General features: G+C 38.6%; 1 protein-coding gene across 9 annotated transcripts in view; it reads right to left on the bottom strand.

Annotated features, from left to right (window-relative positions):
* tesmin (testis expressed metallothionein like protein) overlaps positions 1-15,208 on the bottom strand; it is a 28,762-nt gene that overhangs the window by 9,984 nt on the left and 3,570 nt on the right. For 6 of the 9 annotated variants that reach the window (XR_005206756.1, XM_037768717.1, XM_037768716.1 and 3 more), the window contains exons 4-11: positions 14,655-14,760; positions 14,445-14,549; positions 12,328-12,451; positions 11,202-11,230; positions 10,995-11,080; positions 9,400-9,471; positions 7,647-7,749; positions 3,006-3,143 (exon numbers count right to left, since the gene is read on the bottom strand). Coding sequence is in view for 8 of the 9 variants with exons in the window: in XM_037768717.1 (XP_037624645.1) it covers positions 3,006-3,143; positions 7,647-7,749; positions 9,400-9,471; positions 10,995-11,080; positions 11,202-11,230; positions 12,328-12,451; positions 14,445-14,549; positions 14,655-14,760 (763 nt within the window). In the remaining variant the exon portion in view is untranslated. Of the gene's footprint in view, positions 1-3,005; positions 3,144-7,646; positions 7,750-9,399; positions 9,472-10,994; positions 11,081-11,201; positions 11,231-12,327; positions 12,452-14,444; positions 14,571-14,654; positions 14,761-15,208 lie in introns of those variants that run through there. The other 3 variants (XM_037768718.1, XM_037768724.1, XM_037768722.1) reach the window with 3 other exon arrangements.

Below are 15,208 nucleotides of genomic sequence, written 5' to 3'. Positions count from 1 at the left end.
CTTATCGGTTTGGTTTGGTTCTTTATCAATACTCTTATCAGTTCTTTTTCATTACCAAATAATTGCTTTTTAATACATTATTTAAAAAAAAGAATAAATTCAAAACAGGATTTAGAATTTATTTATGTTTCAAATATAACTAAATGTTTTAGAGCAGCAACAGAAATGTTTACAACAGCAAAGTCACTATGTAAACTCAATAATATCTTACTGGAAACAAATCTAAACTGTAGATAAAATAAATCCTGAGTGAAGTTTAGAAAGAATGAAGAACACAGACGTGAGTTAGCATCAGCTCTTCATCCGCAGGTACCGCTGGTAGAGAGGAGGAGGGGCTGCTTCATCTCAGCCAGCAGATCAGTTTACAAGACTGAAATATCGCTTTTCTATATGTTTACATCATGGTTATGCTGGTTCAGGGGTCAGCAACCTGCGGCTCCGGAGCCAAATGCGGCCCTTTAGCCCCTCAGTGGCTCTGTGTGGATTTTCTTTTAAAAAATAGTGGAAATTAATAACTGTTTTTTGTTTACATTTTCATTTGTATTTATCATTGTTGTAGGTCTATGGTACTAGGGAGTATTAGGGCCACATTGAGGGAAAAAAATAAATCTGAGATTTCGAGAATAAAGTCATAATATTACAAGAATAAAGTCATAGATTTACAAGAAAAAAAGTCGTAATATTATGAGAATAAAGTCATAATATTATAAAGTAGTAATTTTACGTGTTATTTTCTTTTTTTCTTGTAAAGTTACTTTATTCTCTTTATATTAAGATATGTTTTCTTGTAAAGTTATGACGTTATTCTCGTAATATTACAACTTTTTTTCTCATAAAGTTATGGCTTTATTCTCGTAATATTACAACTTTTTTTCTCGTTAAGTTATGACTTTATTCTCGTAATATTACAACTTTTTTTCTCGTTAAGTTATGACTTTATTCTCGTAATATTACAACTTTTTTTCTCATAAAGTAATGACTTTATTCTCGTAATATTACAACTTTTTTTCTCGTTAAGTTATGACTTTATTCTCGTAATATTACAACTTTTTTTCTTGTTAAGTTATGACTTTATTCTCGTAATATTACAACTTTTTTTCTCGTTAAGTTATGACTTTATTCTCGTAATATTACAACTTTTTTTCTTGTTAAGTTATGACTTTATTCTCGTAATATTACAACTTTTTTTCTCGTTAAGTTATGACTTTATTCTCGTAATATTACCACTTTTTTTCTTGTTAAGTTCTGACTTTATTCTCGTAATATTACCACTTTTTTTTCTCGTTAAGTTATGACTTTATTCTCGTAATATTACAACTTTTTTTCTCGTTAAGTTATGACTTTATTCTCGTAATATTACAACTTTTTTTCTTGTTAAGTTATGACTTTATTCTCGTAATATTACAACTTTTTTTCTCGTTAAGTTATGACTTTATTCTCGTAATATTACAACTTTTTTTCTCGTTAAGTTATGACTTTATTCTCGTAATATTACAACTTTTTTTCTCATAAAGTTATAACTTTATTCTCATAATATTTCAACTTTTTTTCTCGTTAAGTTATGACTTTATTCTCGTAATATTACCACTTTTTTTCTTGTTAAGTTATGACTTTATTCTCGTAATATTACAACTTTTTTTCTCATAAAGTTATGACTTTATTCTCGTAATATTACAACTTTTTTTCTCGTTAAGTTATGACTTTATTCTCGTAATATTACAACTTTTTTTCTCATAAAGTTATGACTTTATTCTCATAATATTTCAACTTTTTTTCTCGTTAAGTTATGACTTTATTCTCGTAATATTACCACTTTTTTTCTTGTTAAGTTATGACTTTATTCTCGTAATATTACAACTTTTTTTCTCATAAAGTTATGACTTTATTCTCGTAATATTACAACTTTTTTTCTCGTAATATTATGATTCTGGAAATCTCTGATGTTTTTCCCTCAATGTGGCCCTAATACTCCATAGTACATTTGCACTTTGGCCCACACTGCATTAGACTTACAGTATATACTATATACTTAGACTATAAGCTGTGTTACCTTCATCACAATGCTCAAATGTTTTGTGGCTCAAGACAGATTTTTAATTTTTTGTCTAAAATGGCTCTTTTGACAGTAAAGGTTGCTGATCCCTGTGCTGGTTGAATAGGTGTATTGATAAATGATTAGCTTTTTACTCGCGAAGGTTTTATAGCACTTCAAGTAATGAGTGTAGTTGTCGTCAATTCGAGTAATCTTTGAGTTCACTTCACTGTCTCCGCCGCGGCCTCTCTGCTCTGCTGTTCGCTGACTTCGCTCCATGTGTGTTTTTGTGTGTGAAGGAGCTCAGCTCCGACACAAAGAGCAGAGGAGATGCTGCAGTGTGACCAAAACGTTAAAAAGTACCGATAAATGAACCAACAACGTTGGAGCTTATCAATATAACAAGTCTTTCATAATTTAGCACCGGTGCAGGTTTAATAACGGGGTTTCGGTACCCATCCCCGTCTGTCAGTCAAGGTGAAGTTAGCTTATAGTTAATGTGAAATGTGTTTATTTTCTTCTTAGTAAGAGAAGCTTAGTTTGTTCACAAAATTCATTAGGCCTAGGTTTTAGTTAGTGGGAGCCAGCAACAACAGGAGCATCCTCCTCATTTACTTCAAAGTCTGGAAAAAAAGGTTGATCGTGGCTCAACTTTTGCTGCAGTGCAGTGCAGACACTGTTGTCCAGTCAAATACAAGCAAGAATTCACAAAAAAAACACCTTCGACCTGGACTTCCAGGCTTGTATATCATGTTCTCACCAACACCCCCCCAACATGCCCAATCCAATGCCAGTCAAGCTACCTCCACACTGGCTTCAGCACTTGTGGTTGCCCCATGATTTCTTGAACATCAGACTAGGGTCACTTTATGTGCGTGCGTGCGTGCGTGCGTGCGTGCGTGCGTGCGTGCGTGCGTGCGTGCGTGCGTGCGTGCGTGTATGCATGTAGGCGTATGTGTGCGTGCATGTAAACCTCATAGCACTCGCAGTAGTTCTTAAGGCAGCCAGAGCGCTTGCAGTTGCAGCCTTTGTTGTGCCAACCTTTGACCTCTCCTGACTTCCCACCAGCAATCTTAGACCTGAAGGCATCTGGGTTACGACCTAGACATGACTACATAAAGACAATACCAGTAATGATTACATTAAGAGGAACAGGGGAATGACCTATTAAAACTGTTAATATTCCTCAACCGGCCATATACAGTACATGTATGTAGCTAGTCAAATGAAAAATACAGAAGAAGAATCGTTTTAAATCACATCTTGGCAAATGCCAAGAAAGTAAAACAAAACATCAAGGCATTCAATTTCCAAGGGGGGAAATACACATAGAAAAGCAATACTAGGTCTTATGGCATGTTTTGGTTAAAAGCATGCTCATTAGGGATGTTAATAATTAACCGTTTAACCGATAACCGACATTAAGTATCTTAACCGATTAACACTATCGGTTAAAACGGTTAAAAGAAATGTTAATAATTAATTAAAAAGCTGAGGAAAACTTTAAGGAGAAAAGCTGGTCCACCTTTAGAGCCCACCTTAAGAAAGTCTGAGCCGGCGTTACAGATACAGGAAGTTGGCTCCCGTCTAAAGCTCGCTTGTGCGGAGGAGCTGTAGCCACAGCTACATTCACAGCTATAACGGCACCGACAACACACATACACACACGGTCTGTCGGACACTTGCTGAAGTTACGCCGCGCTGACAGACTGTATGTGTGTGACAATGGTGAGCACGAAGCTACCAGCAGAGCTACTGATGCTAACGTAGCACAAACACACACACTGTCGGACAATCGCTATCCTTAATCCGGGCAGACACACAGCTCACAACCTGCTAAACTAAACTAAATGTGCGGTGGACTTTTACTGGGAAAGTGGCTGCATGTCCGCAACACTACACGCAGCACTGTGGCTGCTAAGTTAACGCTCCCGGACGGGTGAACTGGGGACTCAGTTGTCTGTTGTGCTCATACACTGCAGCTGGTACGCAAAAATCTTGTCAGTTAACGGTTAATAATCGATTAACGAGGGTTGGTTAATCAAAATTAGCATCCCTAATGCTCATTTAATTGAATTGTAACCATGCTCTGCATTCAGCAGCACTCTTCCATCACTTGTACAAATCATTTGCCAGCATCCCATTAAATAGGAATTCAGTGCATTCTCCCATCCCATGTGCAGCCCACAAGGGCTACATGCTTTCAGGAAAGTTTTGATTACATTACTGGAGTGAATATATCTTATATTCTTTTCAGTTAACCAATAGATAGTAGCCTAAAGCAAAGTACACAGTTTATAACTTGTTAACACCTGGTAGGTTTTGCTAGCTAGCTGCTACCATGTGGGATGTAGCTTGATTGAACAGGCTAATGCTAATTGAGGAGTTTTAGTTAATCTATTTCCATTCATTCTTTATTGTAAATATTTCTTTTATAAATTAGCTCATCTTAGTGGAGCTCATGTTCTCTGGTCACGATGTCTTTGTAGTGTCGGCAATGCAATTACGAATATAAGTGGGCAAAATGAACTTCCTTCGCAGGGTCTCTGGGCTCACCCCTCAGGTATCTGTAAGGTGCGGCTCTTTCACATTGAAAGGAGCCAGCTGAGGTGGTTCAGCCTCTGATCAAGATATCTTCTAGATGCCTCCATCTGGGAGGGATTATATACAGTATTCTATCTGGCCAGAGGAAGAGCTGGAGGACATGGCTGGGGAGAAGGGCTACAATGCTCAGCTAACTGGAAAATAGATGGATGGATTTTTTGACACCTTCAGGGTACTTTCACAAGCCGTCGTCCATTTGGCTCGTTCGAATCAGAGTGATACTTTTGGTTTGTTTCCTATTTAGTCTGGTTTGGTTTCACAGTGCACAAATTAAAGCGGAGAGCTGGCAGTTCTTTACAGGGAATCACAGACTTTGAAATATTGCTGTTGAAGTTTTTTCACTTTGACTCGGCTCTGATCTACTGTGCGCATGAATCCCTTCTCCTCCAGTTTATGTCAAGCAAATATCGGACTTCTGCAGAAGTCCAGGTCAGTCCTCTCACACTCATGTTAACCTGTCGTTTACCTGATTTTATCTCAACAAATGCCCACACAGGCAGCCTGCGTTTTGGTTCACTTGAAAACTGTTGTTGTGGTCCATACCAGAGTACAATTACTGCGTTCATAAATGCCCAATTGAACTGCTCAAGTTCAATTAAAATGGACTATACCCTTAGGGTTTTTTACCTGAGACTTGAAACATTGTAAATAGGAATAAAGTAAAAAGTATTATCCTCTCTAAGTTTAGGTTAATTTAATTTTTGGGTTGAGACTTCTGTTAAGGTTAGATTAGATCAGATTAAGGTTAGGGTTAAAGGGTAACATCGGTATTTTTCAACCTGGACCCTATTTTCCCATGTTTTTGTGTCGAAGTGACTAATGGGGACAACATTTTACAGAGATAAAGCTGTAACCGGTTTCAACCGGAGTCAAGGTGCAGTTCCATGTCTGTCCAAAATGTCATCATTTTATCCTCTTAGACATTTGTGCAAAATTGGCATAATTAGCAAAGTTATGGCCAAAAAACGGTTTTGTGAGGTCACAGTAACCTTTGACCGACAAAATCGAATCAGTTCATCCTTCAATCCAAGTGGACGTTTGTGCCAAATTTGAAGAAATTCCCTCAAGACATTCCTGAGATATCACAAGAATGGCACGAACACAGCCTGAAAACATAACATTAACAAACTAAAAAACAGAGCCCGTCATGGCGAAAACAAGCACTCTTAGTGGACGTAAATGACGGTCCCAGCTTGCCTGAATAGCACCATATTGCAGCCTGTGACGTGCTGACGTCTACAACGCTCTCCCTTAATACTGGACCAATTTCAGAAATTGTTGTCTTTATTAGTCAGTGAGACACAAAAACATGGGAAAATAGGGTCCAGGTTGAAAAATACCAAAGTTACCTGTAAGCCTCTATGAAGATAACGTAAGTCAATACACTGTCCTCACAAAAACAAACAAGTGTGTGTTTGAGACACAGCAGAGAGTGAGAGAGAACATGTCTCCAGTAACAGTGCTGATGAATCAGATCCGCTGAAAGTGTGACTCACCTCGTCCTGGCTGAAACACCAATTAGACTCAATCAATTCCGTCAGCCCTACTCAACACGTCTTACTGTTTACTGCAACCTCAAACACCAGCAAACACTGGATAGTGATTCAGCTGCTACTGTCTGATAAACAGTCAGCTCATATACACCAATCTACCATTCTGTACCACCTCACATCAATATCTCTTCATCTTTATATCTGATACTTACTGCGTAATCGAAAAACATATTATTACAAATTTTTTAAAAAGGAGCTCTATATGTAATTCAGAGCAAATCTGTGATTGAAGGATTGCCTCCACGCTGCTCCCGACATGGCGAAGGTTGAGCCAGGGGCTAGCAACTGACGGTGCCAACAGCGTGAACATTGCAAAACAACGGCAGCAGTGCCGATAGGGCTAACAGTGTTAACCTGAGGGGGGAACCAGAGAGTGGGTGCTACGCTTCGCAACAACGCTGTCGGTGGGGACGGCGTTATCAGCTGTAACCGCTGTATTGAGCACATTGAGAGTGACGGCCGTGAGCCGTGGGGCACAAGAACAGGGACTTACATACACTAACAAGCACCCGCGGCCGGACCGGCAACATAAACAAAGCAGAGGGAAGCTCTGATTACAACACACACAAGAGGGAGAGAGATTTGATTCTCTGCTCAGGTAGACATTACTCCTCTATATCTTTGCATAGACAATCGTTGTTGATGAGATATTAATGCTGTGAAGGTCGTATAGAGAACTTTTAACTTCTAAAATTTATAGTAGCAGTATTATCACACGGCCTATTTCATTTTGTGAAAGACTATTTTCAAATACAACAACAGTTTTTGATGATTTGTGTCCTGTTGAGTCATTCATTCATATCACCATTCACTGACTGTGTAAATTCACTTGATTCATTTCTGATTTGTTCAATAAAGATGTGTATTGATTATCATTTTTCTATTATTAGTTATTGTGTAGTATTACTTTAACAGTAGCTGTTCAACAAACTGGTGACAGTAGTTTTTTAAACTTATGGTATTCTACATTGAAATAGTTGGAGATACAAAATAATTATTTTAAAAAGTACACACATTTTCAGTATAATCATTTGATAAAGGTGCACTCCACTCCACAGTGAATAGACCTAGGTTCCTTGATTGTCTGGTCTTAATGATGGGCATGCTTATCTCTTTTCTTTGATTTTCAAATGGTTCGACTGCCATATATTTACATTCATATAAAACAAAACTATACTTAGGATTAAGGGAGAATTTCTGATAGATCTGAGTCATAAAGGGGACCTAAACCTGCCTAATTTCCAATGATAAGATTGGCCATATTGTATATAAATGTTTTCTGCTTGCTGTTTTATTCATGTATCTCTTTCCATTCATTAGTGGCCTCATTTATTATTTTTAGATGTTTTCTGACATTTTAAAGGCTTACTGTGAAGGAGCACTTCAGTAGACGGGCATACAAATACATTAGTTAAGTGTGTGACGTGACCATGTTTACCAAAAAAGCATTTACACACCTTAATGGCCTTGTGACGCTTCATTTCATGCTCTGCGTTGTTGTGGCAGTTAGAGCAGTCGCAGTTGCTGCACATCACTCCGTTGGCAAAACACTCGCAGTAGCTGAAAGATACAAACACACAAAAATACATATTAAACTACAATCAAATCACATAAAGGATGTAGTATGTGTGGGCGGGTGTGCTTGTCTTCTGCTTCTCTTGTGGGTTTATGAAAAATAACAGAGAGAAAGAGAGCCATAACATTTTGCAACTTCTCCACTTAACACAGTATTTACAAAGACTAAAGATGTGCAAAATGAGCAAAACTGAGCAAAACTCGGAGGAGTGGCTTTTCACTAAAAGGACAAAAGCTGTTCCACCTTCAGAGCCTGAGACCAAAGTTGTGGCTAACTTTGGGGCTATCCCCATTCACTTTAATCAGCAGCAGGTGGCAAGCACGACACAGGAGTTGTAGCATTTATTCACTGACAAATAGCCTAAAACCATCACAGGTCGCCACAGGGCTGACACAGAGACAGACAACCATTCATGCTCACATTCACACCTACAGGCAATTTAGAGTCAACAATGAACCTAACCTGCATGTCTTTGGACTGTGGGAGGAAACCTGAGCACCTGGAGAAAACCCACACTAACACGGGGAAGAACATGTAAACTCAGAAGGGCCCCAAGCCGAGTTTGAACCTGCGACTTTCTTGCTGTGAGGCAACAGTGCTAACCCCTGCACTTTGCTTTAAACTATTAAATCGTGTCTAAATATCCATCTATTATTAGGACTATGCCAGTCTTGCTACTGTTTATTTTCTTATAGCTTTTCTGATCAATCACTTGAAAAGTATAAATACTGTCGAGTTGAGTCCAGATGCAATTTGACTAAAATCCCCCTCTGTATAAAAGGTATATAAGTGGTATTAACATTCAATAACATTGCAAATGTATCCGCTGTCGGACTAATAAAGGATTATCTCATCTGATCTTATCTGATCTTAACATCATACAAATTGAAATGTGTTTCTGTTTATCACTCTGAGACAGGTCTGAAGGTTTAAAACTTTTAGAATACAAATAGTTCCAATGGCATCTAAGAGTACAAATGGTAGTAAACATATGCTGAATCGCTGTTACGATTAAGAGCGGTCCTTGGAAAATGTTTTCCCCTGTAAGGGGTCCCTGCCCCCAAAATGTTTGAAAACCTGTACACACTCTGCACTGCGTTCTACGTTCACAGTTATAACGTTACTGATAACTTCATACACCTCTCTCTCTCTCTCACACTGCGGGTACCGACGTTACCGACACATCAGTGGGCTGAATGGAGATGATATGATGCCGGTGGTGGTGGCGGACTGGCAGCTGAACAAAAATCATGTGGTAAACTGCTTTTGTAGTTTGAAGAAGACTAAACCCAAAAACACTCAGTCGCCATCTTTCCCAGCTCAGCTGCCTACTTCACATCAATACAGTACCATAGAAAACGGAGCGTCCGTATTTATGACGGTATTCAGAATCATACCGTCAGGATTTCTACATTACCTGATGTACCCCAATACCTCCCAAGCCTACTGTTTAGTGGCTAAAAAGGGTTGCTTTAGTTGGTAGTTTGTAGTTATATGTTTTATGATTATCTTTTACAGTGTTAGAGACAAATGAACTGCAAACATCACAGGTCATTAGCATGACATGTCAGAAGCATGTTGACAAGCCATACTGCTATAAAGAAAGTCATAATAAGACAGCATTCAGCACTCACAGTTTGAGGCACTGGGATCTGGTGCAGTGGCAGGGTTTCCTGGACTTTGATTCACAAACAGTTCCAGTAGTTCTGCAGAGGGTAAAAGGAGAGGATATTAAATAAATAAAGCTCAATGTATAACCCAGGTAATCAGCTTCTGACATGTTCATACTCTGCTGAACATATTCTGTACTTACTGTAAACCATAGTGTGGCCTGCAGGTGCATTGTTTTCTAATATGTAGGACAATGTACCTACGTGCTGCCGGATCCATTACATTACTGATGACTACTGAGTTAGTTTTCTACGTATTTCAGGAAATATTTGTGGGATGATTCTCATCAGCAGAGACAGTACAGCAACAAATACCGACAAACATTTCACAAATCAATGTAATTTGGAACCAACATGAATTGTTACAAAATCAGGAAAAAATGCCTAAAGGTCTTTGACCCAAAACATTGCATTTTTTTCACTAAAAGAACTTCCCTTGCCCCTTCTTCCTGGAATAATGTCAAGAAAATTGCACTCAAATTGTTTTAGAATTGACCTGTTATATGCATTACAACTGTTTTTTTGTAATGCATATTAACGGGATATTGAGCTCATTCACCTGTAGTGTGTGACAGTTGTATTTGTATTGTCTGCTTGTATTGTTTGTATTTAGTATTACAACAATGTTTCTGATGCTGCCCTCTTGGCCAGATCACTCTTGTACTTGGAAATTAAGTTGGTTTTGAAAAGTTAGCCAAGTCATCTCTTTTGTTCACTGTCTCAGACTTAAGTCGGATATTTGGCAAAAATATGATTGAAATAGACTGACCATATGAAGTAAGTTAGTAAATGATCCTTCAGGAGCGGTTTGTGGAGTTTATAAGGATGTTATAATACATATATACAAAACTTGTCATTATTGGAATCTATTGCAACTGTCATATATCAAGGCTGACCACATGCTTAGCAATGCTTAAAGCATTGGGTCGGTAATCTTAGTAAACCAGCAAGAGTACGCTAGATTTAAAAAATTATCCAACCTAAAAACCCAGCCCATTGTTTTACAACTCTTTTCCAATAAAAGTAGCTAGCAGCACTAGCTCCAAAAGTCCCTAAATCTAGAGAGAAAGTCACCAAGTCATCAACACTGACAGTCCGTCCGTTCAGGCCTCCCTCCAAAGACACTCTCCCAAAATTATCATTATGAATGTAAACAATGAACATGGCTATTGTTAGCACTCACAGCTGTCAAGCTAGCAGCTTGCGGAAGACTCTGGTGACGCACAATATGTGCGATCAAGCACGCAGGTAGGTAGACAGGCAGGTAGGTAGACGGGCAGGTAGCCCGTCCAATCATTACATTCAGGCAGAATGAAATAATCGGACGGGTTTATTACGGTCCTGCGCCAACCACAGATACCAGATTTTTTTATTTTATTTTTCTCAGAGCATTTGATTCCTTAATTGCTTTCGGGATGTAAAGAGAATTTCACCAAATATAACACAAAATGTTTTTGAAGAAGATTACCAACTCTGCATATAGATTTTTTTTTTTGTCTTACTATGTTTGTGTGGTGGAGGCAACAATCCCATTTTGTCTTCAGTTCCACAGTTCTTACCGTGCTGGAAGGGCCTGAGGCTGCATGTTGGTTGTCAGATCTCTGGACTCATACAGGGGACATGCTGTCTGGTGGTACTGGGGAATCTACATACAAATGATTGATTGGATACATGAATAACAATCAATCAGTAGATTAATGAAGTCTACAAATGTCCCACAGAGAAAGTTGTCTTAGATAGAAATGGAACAAACTTTATTTTCCTACCTGGCTGGGAGTCCCCAACACGCTCACATCTGGTAAACACAAAGGAAGAGAGGATTACTACAGTACCTCAATTCTATGAACGAATGCAAAGACGTTCAAAGGGGGAACAATTTGGGAGCCATTTATGGGCTACAGTTGTGTCGTCAAGGGCTGACACCTTCTGGTCGGTTGGATGGTTGATATGGTCTTGTCCGACCAAATTCGCATTGGTCTGACAATCGCTGGTGTTATTTTCATAAGGAGAAAAGCGGCATTGATCCATTATCAGAGAGAGAGAGAGAGAGAGAGAGAGAGAAAGAGAGAGACGTGGCGCTCCCTCGGAGAGCACATACACACAGTACACACGCACACACACCGTCTTTGTCTCAGTCCTCAGTCCTGACAATTGTGCTACTATAATGCATAAAGTTGGTGGTTTGTGGATCGGGTTCGGGTGGTTGGTAGCACATATTTTTGCAGGCTGGGCCAATGCAGATTGGCTCTCATGACAGGTCGGGTGGGTATGGGTTAAAAAAAAAAAACCTGACCCACGCATCACTACTTGATAGGCTTTGAGTATTAACATATCAGAATTGCCATATTTCAGTATGTTTGGTCTAATAAATCATTTTGTTTTATTATATAACTAGAGGCACAGACCCCTTGTGACAACTTCGACGGCTCATTCTGTTTTCGAAAATCATATGAATATGGGCAGCTTTAAGTCCGTTGTTATCGTTTAAGTATAAAATAATTGGCTTAAAAATAATTTAATATGCTTTAAATAGCTATTATATAATATATTCAAATGTAAATGAACTTCATCTATATGTGTATGTTAATTATTACACACTTCTCTTATTCATAAACAGTACATTTCTTTTCTTAATTTCAGGCCAAGCAAGGTATAACTATGCATTACACATCTTCCTGTACTCACTTGTTGTGATCATTTAATCTCAGAAAAGGATTTCTCCTCTGTGATGTATCTGTTTAGTGGAAGGTCTCAGGGAAGAGACACAAAACCATGTTCTTTATTCTTTTGTCACCTGTTTCTTGATGCGTCTGACTTCATTTCATACCTGGCACAAAACTAAACATTTGTAACATGTAAATGAACATGTAGCCTATGTAAACTTGTCCTCACCTTTCCATTGAGCTGGGCCATCATCTCCGTGTGTCGGTGCAGATTGTAGGGTGAGGAACACAGGTCCTGGCTCGCAGGGGTTGACCAGCACAACATCTCCATCCCCACTTACATTACACATCACCTACACAGATAAGGGGGAAGACGATCGGTTGATTATCGATTAGTCAACGAGTTTATCTGAAAATCAAGCAGCAGCTATTTTGTTAATAGATTAACTAAATCAATTCAAGCAGAAATACCAAACATTACCAGGTTCCAGCTTATCAAATATGAGAATTTGCCATTTCTTTGTCTTATGTATGATAGAAAACTGACTAATGGATTTTGGACTGTAGGTTGGACAAAACAAGACATTTGAAAAGGTCACCTTGGACAATGGGAAAAGAAATAATCTACAAATTAACTGATAATGAAATATCTGTAAGGTCAGTACTTATATTTATTTATATACTGCTGCATAGTTTCATCTTTAACACTCCATCTTATTTTGTTGATCATATATTTTGTGTGTAAAAACTGAATCTGCAAAGTAACAAGCTAGTAATGTAGTGGAATAACAAATATCTCTGAAACAGAAGCAACTGAATTCTCATAGTTGAAATGGAATAGACTATATCATTCAACTGAAATAACAAGTAATGTACAAGTACCTCATAACTGTAATTAAGCATAATACTTGAGTAAATCTACTTAGTTACTTTGTACAGTACCACTGGTAGGAAGTTGTTCAATTATCGTATATCTTGTTTTTCATGTGCTTCCCTGACACGGACCGCTCACTGGAGCAGCCAGTGAAAAGTCCACTCGGTGGTGACTAGTCTCCATGTCGTACATTATCTTTTGATAACCTTACGGCTTGCTGTGCTTTATACTTTACATATAGTAGTAATATTATGGTGTGCAATATGACGCTTGTATACAGTTGTATACATAGACTTGTATACATACTACAGCACTGACATAGAAGGTATCCTGACAACACTCAAAACAGGTTCGATGTTGCTGCTAAGTGGGGACAAAAAGTGTTGCTCACTCTGGCTCCATATGAATTTCTCTTATTCTCAGGCATATGGAGCCATATGGAGTGTGCAACACTTTTTTCCTGCTTTCGAGTCTACTTCCAGTGATCACCACCTCCTCACAACAAACCCTTTGTGGGGTTACTTTTCTAGTATTTTATAGATGTTACTGCTAAACACAACAAAGATCAGCGGGGTGAAATTCGGTGGCAAGTAGTGTTGCACAGTATACCGATACTAGCAAGGTATCGCAATACCCTGCCGTACAAAACGGTATAATACCCCATTTTATCAGTGCCGGTAATTTAATAAAAAACGTATTAATGAGTTGCGTTGATGTGCGACAGCGGGGCAGTGTGTGTGTGTGCAGCGCTCTGCTCTCCCTGCAGGCATAGTGGACATGCCACCCACGTTTTTTTTCTCTCATATGCACTCTGCAAATACTAGTGCTCTTGCCGACCATCCACGGCTTGTCGACGAAGCAGACGCACAAAGCGAAATATGGCACTAATATTTAATAGCCGAGGGTTATGAATTGCACATATACTTATGAAGGCAATAAAATAACAACATGGAGGCATTTAACCTTTTCTGAGCAGCAGTGTGACATGTAAAGGTGGAGAGATATGAACGTGTAAAGAGCGGATCTTAATTCAGAGTTTCTTTTTTTATTATTAAAAAAACAACAAAGAATTTTAAGTTCCATGTTCTGTCATCTGTTATTCCATTACTTTTCTTGATGTTTTAGGTTTTTTGCCATGGTATCATTTCAGTATCGGTATTGAGATATTTCAGCAGGTATTGTATCAAAGTCATAATTTTGGTATCGTGACAACACTAGTTTCTATTACATTTTAGAAATGCATACATACCTGGGCTGGGTCTATTTCCCTTTCAGTCTTTTCAGTCTAATTAGGAAACCAATTTCCCTCACATTCCCTCTAGTTCACATACTAGGAGACAGGCATAAATTATATTTCCCTATTGAAATAAATGGAATCAGAATAAAACTCAACTTCATGAGATCTATTCTTTTTCATGTTGAATGGATTGAAAGGAAAATCTGTTTTCCCTTTTGCTGACGATAGAACTTACAGGGTGTGTGATGTGGGATGTAAAGTCAGTCAGTCCCTCCTGAAACTGCTGATGGTCCATGGCCTGTGGTACACAGATGCTGGCTAAAGGGGCATGTAAGTCTCCCTAAAACACACACAAGACACACTCGCACACATAAAAACAAATAAGCAATTAAGCATTAATTCTGTATTAATCCATGAAAATGGTAAAATGGTTCTTAATACTCACCGGCATCATGCTGCAGAGAATGGGTTCATTAGTAAACCAAGAAGCAGAAACTGAGCTGTGATGGCTGCTGCCTGGTGGACCAGGCACAAGGCTGAGGAAACCAACACTGCCTCAAGTCACTTTACCATCCTACATCCTCAGGCATGGGTCATTAAATATTACATTGTTGCTGCCCCTGCAACCCTGGTATAACTCTAATAAGGAAATATATAAGAGTCTGTTCATTGACTTGATTTTGACTACATTTATAGAAGTTATCCAAATTAAATGGACTAAGTGTAGGACTTTTATGTGATAATAGCATCTTTCATATTATTCCAATGTCAAATGAAACAATCTCAGGGAAAGTGGTGTATTTTATGATGCCTTCAGCCCGCTCATCTCCATGCCTCTGTGTCATTCTTAGTACCGCCACCAGATGGAGCAAAAGTACAGATAGTTGCGACTCAAAAGTTCCTGATTGGCACACTTGATCATTTGTTGGAGGCCACATGTTTACTGGTACCTGCCATTTTGTGTAACTTATTCAGTTAAAGGACTCCAACATGCTACAG

This window comes from Sebastes umbrosus, chromosome 4 (assembly GCF_015220745.1).
Source record: "Sebastes umbrosus isolate fSebUmb1 chromosome 4, fSebUmb1.pri, whole genome shotgun sequence".
Classification (NCBI taxonomy): Eukaryota; Metazoa; Chordata; class Actinopteri; order Perciformes; family Sebastidae; genus Sebastes; species Sebastes umbrosus.
Note: the sequence above shows the minus strand (reverse complement) of the source record. Positions and strands in the feature narration are given on the sequence as shown.